Source organism: Alexandromys fortis, unplaced genomic scaffold (genome assembly GCF_014885135.2).
Source record: "Alexandromys fortis isolate MF-2015 unplaced genomic scaffold, M_Fortis_MF-2015_v1.1 scaffold_0, whole genome shotgun sequence".
NCBI classification, from domain to species: Eukaryota; Metazoa; Chordata; class Mammalia; order Rodentia; family Cricetidae; genus Alexandromys; species Alexandromys fortis.
Window position 1 is genome coordinate 20,105,389 of NW_026067949.1, and position 18,015 is coordinate 20,123,403.

Sequence of the window (18,015 nt, forward strand, 5' to 3'; positions counted from 1 at the left end):
ATATGGACAAAACACTCATACACATATAATAAAAATAAAGTAAAATAAAAAAATGAAAATAATAAAATACTACTTTCTACTCCTTCTCTCTGAAATAGGACTGAACAGTCCTTGACCCAAGTGGATCCTTCCTAGAAACAAAATATGAACTCCCTACATATATAATAGTGGCAATATGCTCCTACCGCTATTTCGCAACTCTGAATAATCTTTGCATTTATAGTTAATCCTTCATTGTACAGCATAGATTACACTCTACTGAAAATTCTTTCTGCTGTGACTTTTCTCTAGGACCTTGATCCTTACTGTGTGAACATACTCTACAAATGCAGTCAGCTGGGAAGAATTTTGATTGCTTGTTTATCAGCTCCATTCTCCCAGGTTCTACCACTTCTAGAATGTTGCACTCCAATTTAACAGCAACTTGTGTATCTGCTTTATAATAATAATACATTGGAATTTAGATAATGATCTAAAGTGTCATGAAATGTGATAATCTGATTAATGATGTCTTCCCATATAGATGTTAGATCATTCATCTATTTCTCTTACCACCTTTCTTAGAATTATTGCTATAGAAATATTTTGAATGATTGAATCCCATGTCTAATCAATCACAATTACAAAACTCTGACATCTCATTTTTTATATTTTTGAAATTTATTTTTATTATGTCTACTGAACCTAAATATTACTACACAATAATTCATAAAGCCTCATTTGTTACCACCCTCTACAAATCTGCCTCCCTTCATTCAACTTATCTTCCTTATAGACTTCCTGAAACTTTACAATCCAACTGTCATTCAGCTGGAGAAAAATAGAGCAAAGATTTTTAGAGGACAGTGCTAAGATGTTTGAAATTTACACATGGTTTAAATTGTTTAGTTTTTATTTACTATTATTTACTTATGTGTATGCCTGTGGGCATATGTGTGCAGGAAAGAGCAACACGTGCTGGAGTTGATTCTATCCTTCTATTGTGTGATTCCCAGGAATTGAACTCAGGTCCTTAGACTTGGGTGCAATTATTTTACCTGGTGAGCCATCCTGTAAGTCCTCGTGGAGGTTTCAATGGCTAACAATAGCTAAAGAAGTTCAAACAGAAGGAAAGAAATAACGTATAAAAAAAAAGAAAATATGGCAGAGAAATGGTACACAAGGCCCCCAAAGCATACCACCAAATGTCAATAGAGGTCTTTACAAAGAAAGACATAATTTGATTGGTTTACCCAAGGAAACTCTAGAAACGAAAGCAAGTTAAAATGCAAATATGAGGTCAAATCATGAACATTAAATGCTCTAGAGACTGTGAAGAGAGAGGGAACAACTTCCCACTGCCAGGCAACCGACAGAGGTAGGAGGAGCAGGGCATCATTATGGACCACTGATGAGTGTACGTGTCATACAGATGTCACGGCTGATGCCGAACAGTGGAGATTTTTACATATATAAAATCATTTACACATTGTTATCTAGGCGACCTTTTCCAAACTTTAGTTTACTAAAAATTGTAATAGCTTAGAAAAACTTCCTCATGAGATAATTAACAATTTGTTCTGAGCTACCTTTAACCCATTTGTCAGGGAAGAAAATCCAAATAGTGCTAGAGTTAGAAAAAAGGAAAGAAAAAAACTATATGCCTATAAATAACAATGATCTGTTTAACAGGTAATGACTTCTGGAGGAGAAATGTAGAAAGCAAAGAAGTGACCAAAATATACTTTGCAAACTAAATACTGTGTTGTTGCAACCTCAGGAAGCCAGAGGTTATCTAATGATTCATTTATTATCTATTACAAGATCTCAAGGTAAAACTTGTGTGTTTTTTTTTTCAACACTATAGGGTTGATTTTATATTTTTCTGGTAACAATATAAAGACAATACAAAGTAAAAATTGGGAAAAAAAAAAAGAAAAGAAAAAATCCTCCATGGATAGCAGGCTCAAAATGCCTGGTTTCCGAAGTGTGAAATGTTACTTAAAGAAACTTTAAAGCATCCCTGGAGGTTGTACCACACAGATATCTAGGTCAAATCTGTCATTTATCTGCCACTTTCAGACGATGAAACAACCACAGGGCAATTCTTCCCCCAGATGAGTGGGAACAGGGGTGAGTTAGATTTCCTAGCAGGGGAGCAGATATCAAAGCTGTGTGGATGACAGTGTTTCTGTAATAAAATGGAGACATCCTCATGGAGGTATGACACTGAGGACCCTGGAAGAAAACCAGAAAATCGGAACCTCTGCATACCACCTCCTGCTGTCCAAGTGCATACAGTGACTCCAATGTGCTATCCACACCACTGCTAAACTGCACAGGCAGCCATAGTACTAGCTGCGACCCCTAAGTGTGCGTCTTTTCAGAGGGGCACCAGCAAAACTGCCTCCTTTTAAGAAACAACTCTCAAATGGTAGAAGATCTTGGCAAGATGTTTCAGTCATCTGGATGCAAGTACATGAAATATTTGCAAAGGTATTTAACTGGGATATTTTTAAAGAACGAATCTTGGATAAATTAGTTCTAGGAAATCACATGACTATAAACTTTTAATAACAAACTTTGTGGCATGAATATCTGAAATAAAAATAGGCTCATTCCACTTCAAGTGTGAGTGATGATATAGAGAAAACCAATTCAGTGGGAAGCAAAAAAGAATTTCCTTCTTAAATGAGAATAGAGAAAATCCGCCAACAAAGAAACCTGGCAAGGAGATCTTCCTCCTTCCTAAATACACTTCTTCAGTAGTTCAATAATGCCAAAGAGAAGACCCAGATGTTGAAGAGAACTGGCAATTAGTTTCTCTATTTAATTTTGGTTATGAGTCAAGTCTTTAACAGCTAAACTATTTGCTTTGTGCGTTTTATGTTTTATTTTGGCAATTTTTTCTTACTGTTTTTGTTTTGCTCTATTTTAACTTATTTTTAAAAAGAAAGGGGGTGAACACAAAGTTGGGCATGGAGGGAGGTGTGAAGGACCTGTGAGGAGTTTGGAAACCAGCAAATAAACATGACTCATGTACTGTATGAAAAAAATAATAAAAGGGAAAAACGACAACAAGGGAAAAAAAAAGAGGTCTTCAAGTCTAGGGACACCAAATTCACTGTGTACATCATGGACACATGTGAAACATCAAGATGGTCAAATAGACACATCACAAACTATAAATAGCTGATGCAGAACTGATGATGAAAACATCTGTGCCACCACTTTGCAAACCATGTGGATCTTTAAACCACCTTGTTACTCGATCAAGGTTTAAAATGGAACCACACAACATGAAGCTTTCTACTGCTCTCAATGTGCTCTCATGGGTGCACGTGTATTTGCAGCCCAGGTTATTATCTATTAGATATTTACTTTCCGCCTTGCAGAGACACCTCTCTTCAAGCCAAAACAATTTACAAATATTACAAAGTATAAAATTCTAATGAGAAACAATGTTAAATTGGCATGTAATAAATAAAATAGATAAAAGATTGTGGTTATATCTTTAAATTAAAACATAGATAAAATATTATTAGGAGGAAAGGGTCTCGTTTTAATAAGTTAAAACAGGGTCCATTTTATCAGTTTTACCTTTTCACTGAGAAAATTATCAAACAAAAGTGAAAAGGGTAATACAGAGGTTGTCTTCTAAGTTTAACAGCTGAGCACACTGTCCCTCTGTTTCTGAGAGGGACTGATTCCAGAAACTCCTCAGACACCAAGATGCACAAATGTGCAAATCCTTAACTAAAATTGTATCATGCCTGCATATATCCTGCACTCACCCTCTTGCATTCCTAATCACTCCCGGTTATTTATAATATCTTATATATGGAAATTCTTTGTAAACTACTGTTTTACTTATTCATTTAGAGCATAGTAAGAAAAGGGGATGAATTTGTTCAGTACAGACAGAACTTTTCTACGTATTTCTGATGCACAGTTGGTTCAGCCCACACCCATGCACAAGCTAGGGCATAGAAGCCTGATTGTGTACCATCTAACATAATATACAGAATTTTCTATGGTTAACTATGCATGCATACGATCACATATACATATTGGCAAATACATATATATATATATTTATTTATACACAGGAAACTATTTTTTACTGTGTTCCGATATAATACATGATCCTCACAAATATTTGAGCCTATATTTTGTTAGAAGGCCATCCTCAAAACTCAAGAAAACGTGTCTAAAACTCTGCTATGCATTGTGAGTCAGTTGCACAAGTAATATTCCTCTGCTACTTTCACTAACAGACATGATTTTCAGTAGGCTCTTATTACACAATCCTGTTAGCATCATCTCCCACATCTCCCACTCATAAATCTCATTCATAAAATAACCAGAAATCACTACTGCTTTGTGAAATGGCCAATGCTTTCTCATGTGAGCTTTTGCATATTCTTTCTGTACATAACTTATTCTCTACCATGTCTGCACATCCAAACTTATTTTCTTCTAAACTCATAGCCAACAGAATTTCATCCAAATACTTCTCACTCTCAGAGGATGAGACAACTCCTCCCTGTTTCTCAATTTTCTGTTTGTAATGTGATTTGTTTACATCCCTTAATTTGTAGTGGATGGAGGCAATTTTGTATTCACCTTTACATTACAAAAACATCTCCTATGGTTTATAGAAGATGATAAATAATAAGATAAATTACTATCAGAAGCATAAGCTAAAAAACTGATTGCTCATGGCTATGAAAAGTTAAATTAAGAGTGATTTTTGTCATATTCCAGTTCTTTTCATGTTGATAATGTATTTCCTATTCTTTAACAAGCTGAACTATTAACTAAAGTTTCCTAAAATGCACTTAGTATGTGTAAAATAATCTTTGAAGACTGTAAATGTACTTACTCTTTCATTGTTGTAGTAAGAAATGCTAAAGCCATCAAATTTCACCCATCTCTTCTGAAACATGCGTTTTCTGTAAAATAAATGAAACTGTTATTTTACATTCCATTACTGTGAACGTGGATTTTAAATGCATTTGTAATGTCATTATATTGAGTACATTCCATTGTTCTGTTAGGGAATATACGTAACAGGAGGCTACAAGAATGCTCAGGTCTAGCTTTATAGCCATGTTACACAGGGAAAATGTGAATAACAATACTTTCTAGTTACATAAAGTATGTATTTTAAAAATAATGCCAACATTGCTATCACATGCAACATTGCTATCACCCACAACATTGCTATCAATCATACACAACATTGCTATCACAGCAGTAAGGGTCACTGCTGAGCAAAATGTGATTCCATGCACCACACTGAATCACATTCCATCAAGAAGATAATCCTTCAGTGAACATACTACACAATGCTCTTATCCCTCATTAAGCTTATGTGCATATCATACTTTACTTTGATCTTTGGCAAATGAATATTATGTTGTTAAGCTAATATGGCTTTGGTAATCGCATTTATTCATATGATTTATTGATTTAAAGTAAATGCATTGAAAAATTGCTGCTAAATTAGAGACCATTTACAATCTCTTTAAACAGAATACAGTTGAAAGAGGATCATATAAAAGGCAAATGTAGTTTAAAATTCTGACACGAAAATCAAAGGTAAAATAAAATAATTCCATTTTGGAATTTCTACTTTAAAGAAGACTCTTTCTGACATTACAAGAGATGACTGAGAAGCCTTTGTGCACACATCTTGGTTCTGTTTTGATTTGGTCCCCTCACCCACCAAACCCAGACAATCAAGTCTGTAGATTTTGAGTGCCTTCTTTCTCCTTTATACACTTCTGGCCTTGACTGATGCCATCGAGATACCCTGTGCTTTTAATAGATACCAAAACTAACCACCTATTTCAGAAAGTGAAACGGTCAGCATCAAGCATTCCTCCTCCCTCCTATTTCGCAGTATTTAAACACATTTAAGGAGTCGGTATCACTTCCTGTGGCTTTCAGAAGAGTTAAAGATAGAAAAAGAACTTTCTGACCCTGGGAGAGTTTTTCTTCTCAGTGTTTCCCGGCCAAAGGTCTATTACTTGTGTAAAACATAGAAATATTCCCATGTTAATCATTAACAAATGTATGGATTTTTTGTGTCAACCAGTCCTAATAACTAAAATGAAGTTCACTAGTGCATACAACCATTTCACATGTAAACACTGAATTAATGATTAATAAGAACATGCAGGGATTTAGCCTCATACAACCACACAGACTACCAGTCCATCTTCCACTTGATCCCCTCATCTATCAGCTCCTTCTTTAGGTCTCTTGGCGTGTCCTATCTCTTCTCAAAGCGGAGTTAGTCATCTGGCTTTTCGCTTCCAACAATCCAAGGGTTCCCAGATTCCCAGCACTAACAGTTGCAAGGTAAGGCAGAAACCAGTAAACACATATTCCTTATTCCTTGAATAACCTATCCTCTCTGCATCCACAGTTTTCTTCCAGTCTCCTATTCTTACAAGGTAAGTTTCTTCCATCACATTCCCAAGAGTCACTAGGGATCTTGAGAAGTCTGTGTGGAACCCTACCCACCTTACATTGAAAGAGAATATAAGAGCTCAGCAGAGCATGAAATTTTCCATTTTAAAATAAATACAAGTGATATCTATGAGGACAACAGTCCGTAAAGCCCTTCTCCATCCCCTCTTTCTTCTCTTACTAATTTTAATAATTATTCCTAAAGCACCTCCACAAAAATTCCTTCCCTGATGAACTAGTACAAAGCCGGCCAGAGAGTTTTCCTCCTACAGCAGTTATCACAATTTCTGTATACATTTGTGCACTTCCTGAACACCATCCTCCCAAACCCCACCTCTGCTTTACAAGGACAAAGGTCAACTACGAACACCAAGACCCAAGTGAAACACACACACACCCACACACACACACACACACAAACACACACTGGTTGAAAGAACTAGGGATATGACTAAGCACAGTCCTTTTAAAACACAGCAGGAAGACAGAAGAAGAAAACATCCACACCCCATTCATATGCAATCACCTTCGTTTTCAACAAGAATTGCAGAAGGGTGGGTGAATTTCTGAAAGCCCAGAATTCAATCACAGCCTGCAAGAGCCGCATGTGAAAATGTCAGAAACTATGTTAATACACCTTAATTTGGACCCATAAGTTTTCATTCTTTGTTTTTATGTGTGGAAATGTATAGAATGCTTGCTCATGTCTACACCTGTGTCCATGCCTGTAAAACCCTGAAGCCAAGTGTCTTCTACTATTCTTCACCTCATTTTTTTTTTCTTTGAGATAGAGCCACTGACTGAGCTATAATTTTACCATTTGTGTTACTGTGGGCTATGGAGCCCTTGGAATCTGCCCATTTCATCCCCAGATCTAGGCTAACAGATGAGAGTGGCCATGTCCAACTCTTTACATGGTTTTGATGAGTCTAAAGACAAGCTCTTCGCAGGCTAAGCCACTTCCCCAGCCTGGATTCACAAGCTCTCACGGAATTCTTTCAAAAGCCAGGAGCATTCAGCAATTTGCTTGACTATGTTGTCATCTACACAATTCAAGCAGAAGCACATGCCCTTGGGTTACACACAGACAAAAGAACAGCAAAAGCTTTCCTAAATTTAAAGTCAGTTTAGGGTTCTATGCTGGACTGAATGCACGGCTGACATCCACTGCACTGTCTTGCTCCTGTGTGAGGTGCCAGAGGCCTCAGAGCCTAATGGAGAAAATGAGGAGGGCAGCGGGGGCTGTTGCGGGGAGACAGAGAGCTCACTGCCCAGAAGGCTAAAGCCTATGCTTTGAGAAAAGAAAAAGAAAAATTAGTCTTAATGTGTGAAAGACTCCCGGCAACTATAAAGTTCTCAACTGCAGGTCCCTATTTCATGTGCTCATCAATTTTTAATCAAGTTTTCTTAAGATTGTTAAATCTCTAAGAATTCTAAGAATTTTACTTTGGAGGCAAGCTTAAGTCCTGGTCTGTGAAGAACAGAATGAGAATCGTGTCGTATGTAGCCAACAGGACACCCTTCTAGAGGAGAAATGAGGCATTTTGCTATCTTATTACGAAATGTCACTTCTGTCATGTAGTAAGCCTTTGGGTACTTACTCTGTAGACAGTTCCTTCTGAGTCATATTGCCTCTGTCTATCCCTTTAACATTCCCTGCCTCTTGGCCTTCCTGTAAAACATATTCAGTCCTTAGAAATTTCCACCTGGCTCCTCACATGTTCATTCCTCTTGTCCTCACGTTCTCGGCTTAAAGGCCATTCTAACCAAATGTCAACCCGGCCCATGACAGGGTCCTTCAGCCTCCCCTTGTTCTCCTCTTTAATTTACTAATCATAACACTCAGCAAAAACTTTAATTACATATCTGTTTTCATCATTCACTTCCCATATTATATTTGAGATCCTAAAATACACAATCATTTTGATTCTGTTTGTCCATATAAATACAGTAAATGTGTACTGTATTGAAAAAAGTACACTCAAATTTGCATATTATAAGCAGAAACTATTAGAGAAACATGATTTCCTTTTATATTTTTGTTTTTTAATACTTAGGATCAGTTTGATTATGTAGAAAAAATCATTATAAGACTACCCTGAATTAAGAGGAAAATATGAGTGCCTACAGGAAGCTCGAAAAGCTCATCATTAATTTAAATTTAAACTACAAATACAGTTTAAAAGTAAGTATTTTCTTTAAGCAAAATCTCCCCATACCTTCTGTTTTTAAGTTTGTGATAACCACCACTGGACTGTCTGCTCACATGGATTCAACTTTTTAGTTCTTACACATAAATGGACACCTTTGCAATTTTAAGAAGAATGAATTCTGGGTACCTAACATACAGATTAGTGATTTTAGTTAATGATAAGTTTTTACGCAAAGTTGGATAAAAGAATAGCTTTTAAGTAGGTCAAAACTGGATAAAAGAAAAGCTGAACTGTGTGAGACAACACCGTGTAAATAATGCTCATTGTGGTGACTGGTTCACAGTGTGTACATGTACCAAATCATCCCCTTGTGTATACAATGTACCATGTTTATCAATTATAGTTATAAAAAGCGAGGAAAAAATAAATATGGCTTGTTAGTGATGTATTTATTGATATTTTTCATTTAATTTAAAATAATCAATATAAGATACATTTATAAGATGCATATTGACTTAACACTGCAGAATCTATGTTGCTGATTAAATGTGTCAATATCCAATGAGCTATTTTCTGCATGTAAATGTCAGTACTGAACTCTAATAATAATATACGACAAGACAAAATAATAAAAGGTAATTACATCCTCTTGTAGTTTTATGCTACTTCATAGTAAATATAAAGTTGAATTTAATAACACAATCTTGACCAATTTAATAACCAATATTGACATTTGTTAAATGTCAACAAAATAATAAAAGGAAGATCTTGAGAAGTATTTGCTTCTAAATTCCAATGTAAAATTTTTATTTTGAAAGTTAAATTCATTTAATTTTGGCTGGGCATGACAATGCATGGTAAGTAAATACAATACTGAAGAGGTCTGACAGGAAATTTATTAGTTGAAGGACAGTCTAATAAGACACACCCCTCTTTTTTTTATTTTAAGTACTTTAAGGTTTTCTGTGTGGTAACACCTATGCTTGGAACTTCATTTACTAGAGACCAGAGAGATGGTTCAAAGGATAAAGTATCTGTCATTCAAGCATAAACACTGGGGGTCAGGTTTATAGCAATCCCATCAATGGCACATTGGTCTGGAAGCTTATCTGTATCCTTGCATTTGGGAAGAAGATACAGGAGGATAACCAGAGCAAGATGGATAGCCAGAATAGCTAAACCACTGATCTCTAGGTTCACATGAGAAACCCTGCCTCAATATAAAATATAGGAGGAAGATCAAAAAAGATTATTGGCCTCCACACAAACTCCCACAAGCACGCATGTGCACTACACACACATGCAATATACACATGTATATCACAGACACACACACACAAGCATCAACGATGCATTCAGCAGCTTAGTTGGCTTCGTGAAATTCTAAAATCAATAAAAAGGAATTATGAAAGGCAATGCCATGTTAGCCCGTGTTCCTGGTGTGATGCAATGCAAGTTAAATCAGACATAATAATGCATTACGGGGAAGAAATATTAAAGTTCCGGTCAGTAACACACATAATGCTTTGTTCCGGGAACTGTGCCAAACCATTTACAAACATTAACACATTTAATCCTCCAAACAATCAAAGGAGGAAAGTAAAGTTAGCCTTACCTTACAGATTCAGGCACAGAGCCACAGGTAAATTATGTAATCCCTCCCCATCACACTACCAATAGACACTCTCTTCCTGAGCACTGCTTTCTTAACAGCTACCCACAACAGTCTCCAGGACATCTAATGCTGCATAGCCCAGCCATGCTGCTAATGAGCAGTAAGTGATAGCGTTTGGCCTCCATACAGTTTACATGTTAGTTCAACTTTGGAAACTGTTCCACAGACCCTTCGGGAATAAACGTAACACAGACAGGAAGTATGTTAGCCTGGGTTTTAGTTTCTTTTATTTTTAGCATTCTGAAGAGAAACATTTCTTTAAGAAGCCTTCTCAGAATAATTTATAAGGCTTGTGAAGTATCACCTGTTTTTCTATAAACTCTTTCCTTGAGCTCTGGTAGGACAAGTGTTTTGAAGTTTCAATTGCTTTCATAAAAACAGCTTGCACTCCTGTTGTCAAGTTTTGTCTCAAAATGTGTATCTTAGAAAGCTTTCTTTCAAAGCAGTGTAAATGCGTGCAATTAAATCCCTGTTTATCAAGGAGTCACACAGAGGTACTCTCTTTTAAACTCACTGTTAAGGGCAGCAGGCATTGGGATTTTTGTTGTTGTTGCTGCTGCTGCTGCTGCTGGTGATGTGGTGGTTTTATTTTATTATGTTTTATTTTGTTTTGTTTCGAAGTTGATACATGGTCTCACCATGTAACTGTGGCTTGTCTGAAACTCACTATGTAGACCAGGCTGGCCTGGAACTCATGAAGTTCTGACTCCTAAGTGCAGGGACAAAAGGCATGAGTCACTACACATGTCTTTGTTTTATTCTTTTAAAGATTACATCCTTAACCTTAAATAAAAAGAGTTTTAATCTAATAAGCATGCTAAGCAATAACATTAACAAAGTATGAGGTACTTTGTTGCCTTTAAGATCCATAACAGGAATGACCCTGAAGCCATCTTGTCAAATGTATGCCTTCTACGAATCATGGTATTTATACACAGACTATATGTCACATTTATTCTAAATAACATCAAAGGGAAAGTCAGCATGCTGTTGATGTCACCTTCCTTCTTTGCATAATCTTAAAATAAATGCAGTCCTTTCTGAGCCACTGCTCTGGAACTACCCAGGTTGTCTGTCTACAACACTACTGCCTCGACATCTACATTTTTATTTACCTAGTTATTCATCTTAGTTTGTTATTCATGTCTCTAATTCCTCTCTAAAGGGTGAAGCTTTTAAAGGATTTGGTACTAAGAATGAAGTAATTTCAAACAAAGTAGGTGAGAAATTATTCTCCAGTATTTCTATAAAACGTCAGCAGTTTTACGAAGTGCATTTCCTCACTTTTAAGCAAAACCAAGCATTAGTTTCTAAGAGTATCTCACCAGATGCTCTGGGAAACAAAATAAACACAGACTTTTATTCAGACCCAACTTCCAGTTCTTACATTTAAGTCATACTGTGAAAAAAAAAGTGTTTAACAAAAAATTTCAACAACGCAAGAGTTTTAGAAGTAAAGGTGAAAAGCCAGTTTTTATTTTTTGAACTTTAGTTTTGCTAGTACATTAATATTTGTATATATTTATAAAGTAGAAGGTAGATGTTTCCATGTAGGCATATATTTATTATGACTAACTCAAGGTGATTAATGTATCTACCATCTTAGACATGTGTAATTTTGTGGTAGTACCTAAATATCTTTTTTGGAACTATATCATTGTGCTGATTCAATTCACATTGCTAAGACATGAACACCGGAGTTTACTCCCATCCAAATATAACTCAGTACTGCTTGAGCAACTTTGACCCTCTCTCCCTTGACTCTCTCCCTCTGGTAACCACTATTCTACACTCAGCTTCTAGGAGACTGATTTGAAATTTCAAATCTAAGTAATGTTGGCCTATTTCACTGCACACAGAAGTATCCAGCTATATCCTTGTTGTCACAAATGTCATAATTCCATCTGAATCCTGAGTTGTATGTGTATGTACATGTGTGTATGTGTGTGTGTATATATATATATATGCTCATGTGTGAATAAACTCTGAAGGAAGAAGAGTTGCCATATATCTCTGTCTGTATCTTTGCTTGTTTAGAAAACTTTCTGACTTAAAAAAAAATGTACTTCTAGGAGCAGTCAAAGGGACTGGGCTCTCCAAGACCAAGGTGAACAGATGACTTCTTTACCTTATGTCTGCCAAGATAAGAAAATGACTAGAACTTCCTGCCAGTAACAAGGCCGAAGTTCATCGGCACTAAAAGTAAAGGGACAGAAGACTGAGGTTTGCTGAGCACCAATTAAGAGTCAACTCCAAGGATCCTCCTACAAAGCTGACCTTGGTCTTGACCTTACACTAGGAGGAGGGAAATGCAGGTGCTGAGTTCTATGCAGGTTTGAGTGACATTCTGAAAGAACAGAGGCTTGGCAATTATAATTTAGCTGTCTGGCTCCCATGACCTTTTGCATTTTTCTTCAGTCAGACTGAATTAGTCAGTTTACTTTAATGGAAACTAAAAGCAATATGTCCCCCCTCAGACTGCAGCTAAAGAGTTCTGTCTTCTTGTCGCAACCTTTACAGGTAATAACTCATTTGTAAAATGCACAGTTGTTTCACCAGTATAATAAGATGATTATAATCAAGGATTTTGATTCAACTTTCAGTTCAACCAAGTAATTGCTACTTAACATTTTGGTCAAAAAAAAATAAATGTGCCAGATTCCCACAATCACCTTCCACTGCCAGCCTTATGTTTGGAGAGCATTACAGGGACATCCGAGATAGCCACATTCCTGCATCAGAGTGGGAAACTGCCCTTCTCGCATAGCCCAGGTCACTGGACACTGGCTGAGAAATCACTCCCAGACAAAGGCACAGGCATCATGAATTCTAAACTCCCAAGCAAGACACAGGCTGGACTCACCTGGTCTGACCCAAGGCTTGTTTGATCTGACCTTCCCTTGGTATCTGACTACTGATTTTGTTTTTACATTTTCCATTTTTCTCTATTTAACTAGAAGTCTAATTTCACTGACAGCACCCCCCCCACCAGTCATGGAGCATTTTCTTCTTTCATTTATGATAAAATGGTATCAACAACCACTTTTGGTCTTACTGCTGCTCTGTCCAGTATTTCCTCACAGCATCTGCCTCCAAGCAATTTCCCTCCTGACAGCCTTAGAAGTGTTTCTTCTAAAATGCCACTTCAAAGTATTATCGGTGTCCAACAACATACGATGCTCCCTCCCTCTCAGACACCTCTGAAGAAGCAATACTCAAGGCCCTGATAGCTTACAGCTGTACTCTCTGCCCCCCTCTCTGTCAATGGTCTATCATTTGATATTTGTTTGCTGCTTTTAGTGGAGGCTACAGAAAGGCCAATGAGGCATCTTGATCCTCTACGTAGCCCTCCATTCATTCCTCAGCAATCAGATTCACTAACTGCTTTCTGTGCTCCCCTCATCTGTTCAGTCTTCATCATCCCCCGCTCTTGCTGCCATGACAGGCAGTCCCATGGTTTGAAAAACAATTTTGAGAACACAGTCATCAGAATTAAAAAAAAAAAATCTTAGAAGATCCTGTCAGGTGAAATGTGAATTCCTTAATATGTATCTTTGCTTTTCTAAATACACTGAAATTTTTACTCTATACACACAAACACTCATAAAAGAGTACGTTTAAATGTGAGAAAGTGTGTCTGTATTATGAATGGTCTTGAAGGTTTCAACATGCATCTCCTAGAAACTGTATAGCACAATCAGGCATGTTCTCTGTCCTTTATAACTCCCTGCATTCCTCTTCCAAGTTAAAAATTGGAGAAATATCAGGATAAAATATATGCAGTCTTTCAAGCCTGTGACTAGACAGGTATAAAAAGACTGAGATTGCCGGGCGGTGGTGGCGCACGCCTTTAATCCCAGCACTTGGGAGGCAGAGGCAGGCGGATCTCTGTGAGTTCGAGATCAGCCTGGTCTACAAGAGCTAGTTCCAGGACAGGCTCCAAAACCACAATCGAGACCAGCCTGGTCTACAAGAGCTAGTTCCAGGACAGGCTCCAAAACCACAGAGAAACCCTGTCTCGAAAAACCAANAAAAACCAAAAAAAAAAAAAAAAAAAAAAAAAAAGACTGAGATTATTAATTACAAGTGGGGAGGGAGTTGATCCTCACAATCCAATCAGATATTTTTAAAACCAAGTATCACCAAATATGTTTTATTCGTGTTTTGTCATACTTGAAACACTAGTAAAAGCTCAATGTTTAAATATTTTTTTTCTGGAAAAATCAATATATAATTTCTGTATTTACATTATTTCAAACCCTTTTTCTCCCTCAATTCCTTCTTTGTCTCCTCCTTTCCCTCTCAAGCTCATGATAGCTTCTTGAGTTATTATTGAATGAGCGTGAGTGAGTGAGTGAATGAGGGTGTGTATGTGTGTGTGTGTGTGTGTGTGTGTGTGGCTGACCACCCCATAGGATTGGATAATCAGAAGATTGTATCTAGACAAGACTGATTTTCCCTCTCTCAGCAGCTATTAATTTCATATAGCTCTTCTTCTACATGAGGGCAGTTTTCAGATTCCCCTCATCTGTGCTGGAACTCAACTGGTATTCTCATTTTGTTACTCTTATTTAGGTAGCCACATATTTGAGACTTTATGGATGCAGCTCACTAGTCACATATAGAAGATAGCACCTTGCAACGGACATCCTGGTTTGCTGCTATTACAATCTTTCTAACTCGTTTTGTCCCATGTTCTCTGAGCCTTACATAAAGGAGCTAGGCACCCTGTGATTAGTTGTCTGCATTTTAATCAGTCACGGCTTTCTGTAATGGTCTCTTTCTACTTCAAAAAGTAGCTTCTTTGATTATGGCTGAAAGCAGCATTTAGCTATGTATATATGGATAAGTATTCAGAACAGTTAGGAATTATGCTGGTTTAGGAATATGCAATAATAGGCTCTCCTCTAGGGTACATGGCCTCATCGCCAGCTGGCTGTGTATACACACATGACTTGGCTTCTCTTAAACAGGTAGGCAGCTGCTGGCTACATGTGACCTGTGCCCACCTCCAAAATATAAGCGGCATTATTGCACCTTTGGGAAAAACTTGCTATGCTAATCACTGTCATGGTTTACAGGTGTTATGGCTGGGTTGGACTACTGATTTTTCCTTCGTCTGTGGGAGCTTGCAAAGCACCTTCAGGTACTATGAGAGCGAGTCCTCAGAAAGGAAACTTCCAGCTCAGTTCATGCTCTGTTCATCCAAGTCCTGTATCCGAAGTGTGTAGTGTCTTCAGCAATAAGGACTTACCTTCAAATTCTGGGGCAAACCAAGAGGAATGGCAACAGCCTATACTGTTTTATGAGTCTCTTGGGTTCCTTTTTCTAAAATGCTTCTTCCATATATTTTTTCCTATAGTATTGGGGGATCGAAGACAAGACTCTGTGTGTGCTAGACAGTCTACTACTGAGATACATCCCCCAAAACAGCTTTGCAATGTAATTTCCCAAACCATTAGTCTCATCTGTACTACATTCAAGTTACTCAAACTCAAAGCTTCTTGTAGAGACTAAGCTGATCTCAAACTTGGATTGTTTCATTTACCTCTGCCTCCAGAATACTGGAATTGAAGATACATACCAGTATGCCTGCCTAACATTTTATAATTTAAATTCAACTGGAAAAGTCTCATTGTTTCTTCTGCTATATGGTAACAACAAATGACTTTCTTTATAAAACTGTGGATGTTTTTCACACTTACAATTAAAAAATTGCTGTTTCCATTTCAAAAGTAAATATGTATTCAACCACATAAAGTAAGACCATATTTTATTATCTTCTCAAAAGTCACTCCTGAATGACAACACTTGCAAATATTACTTAGAAAAGTATTAATTATTATCTTATTAATACTGTATTTTGATCATTCCTATATATGGCTTGAAGGGAAACCAATTACAAAAGCACCAAGGGATCACTGCCCTGCTAGTGAACACCCCCTGCTTTCAAGGCCACCTGTACATTTTTATATACTAACACAGCATTGAATTCATCTGCTTGTATTACCAAATCCCTGCAGATTTAAAACATTTCTGTCCTAGAAAAAAAATGAAAAGAAAATGATGTTTAACACAAAGCTTTTCAGGGGCTCTTTCAATGACAGATACTAAATATGTATGCAGTAATAGGGAATTACTGAGAGGAGGGAAATGTGGTGATGCAAAGTACTGCAAATGACTTCTGCTAAGGAGGTGATGGCGAAGGAATCAAGAGGTTACAGCATGCGAAGCCTTCAGAAGCAAATTACATGATCAAAGTCGGTTTGGAAGAAATACTTTATGATATTAAACACAAATGAGGCATTAAAGAAAGAATGTGGGTGAGGGGCGTGGTGATGATGCGCTCTGCAAGAACATTCTTGGAAGAAAAGTGCTAGTACAGAGACCCCCAAAGAATCCTCTTGCTTTTTAGTGCTTCCATCTTGAGTAGAACAGAAAGTAGTTTTCCTATTTTGCTATTTCACTTTTCATTCTGTTTTTCTGAGGATATGAGCCCACCATCTCTCAAGTTAATGCTTTTCAGGGTCTTGAGGAAAAACTGCCCGTCCCCACACGAATTTGCAAATAATTTTTTTTTTATCATACAGCCCCATGTACTGCATTACATCTTCATCATATCTGTGTTCCAGCTGTAGCAACTGGGTCCAAGAGCTGGAATAGAAAACATGTAGCTATAGGGCTTAAATTAGCTACCACTTCGGCACTTGGCTTTGTGTGGTTACAGAATTCCGAATGTCATGTCTGTTGGTACAATATGAACCAGGGTAAACTGTTCATGAATCAAACCTCGGTGAGTTCAGTGGAAGAACTGAGGAAGGTCACTTTAGAAGATCAGTGAGCATCATAAACAGCCTCAAAAAGCCCATGAATCCAACAAGGAAAGGGCAAGGTTTTGATTCTACATAGACCCTAATATGTGTTTTCAGGCCAGTTACAAGTATCTCTTTTAAGTCAAAGAAATATTACCACATACAAGAGTTTATAAAGTACCTCATGAAAAAAACTATATTGTATACTTTCTTATCTTCATTAAGACTATTACCCAAATGAAAATGATTAAGCCAGAAAAAAAAAAAAAACCTCATTATTTTCCCCCAAATGGAAAAGTCTAAAATTACATCATCTCCCTGTAGGCAGGTTCTCGCGGAATGGAAAAATCAATGTTTTGATAAAAGAAAAAGGAAAACACTCTAATTATCCCAGAGGTGGCTAAAAATGGTCACGCTTTCTCAATGTGCCCAGAGCATAAACATATCATGCCTATGAAGTGCAGCGGACCATTGCAGTCCAGCCAGGAAACCTTATCTGCAGAGCAATCCACAGCAAGCCGCCTCTGGCTCCTCTGGAGGTCATTTGCAATCACACCTACACTTCCCTAACCATTTATACTTCACACACAGGAAACAGTGGACGATTGTAGCTCCTTTTTCTTTCTACTGCTTTATTCTATGATTTATATACACGAATACCGTCCTTGTTTCTGATATTTAAATATGCACTTACCAATAATCTTGACAACTGACAAGAAAAAGAGAAAATGCACACAGGAAAGTAGTTTGCCATCGCAATGTCAGAGGAAAGAATAACATAAATAATAGTGAGATATACCATACTGCATTCTATTTAAAATCTGTTTCCAAAGGACAGATACTGCATGGCCCGTAATTACTTCACCAAGACTCAAATTCTGTTCAGCTTTACCATCTACGAAATATTATCCCTACT

At 37.2% G+C, this 18,015-nt stretch overlaps 1 protein-coding gene across 3 annotated transcripts in view; it reads right to left on the reverse strand.

Annotated features, from left to right (window-relative positions):
- The window catches only part of Arap2 (ArfGAP with RhoGAP domain, ankyrin repeat and PH domain 2), a 162,530-nt gene that overhangs the window by 108,896 nt on the left and 35,619 nt on the right, over positions 1-18,015 (reverse strand). For all 3 annotated transcript variants that reach the window (XM_050150250.1, XM_050150248.1, XM_050150249.1), the window contains exon 7: positions 4,865-4,934. In XM_050150250.1, coding sequence (XP_050006207.1) covers positions 4,865-4,934 — 70 coding nt within the window. The remainder of the gene's footprint in view (positions 1-4,864; positions 4,935-18,015) is intronic.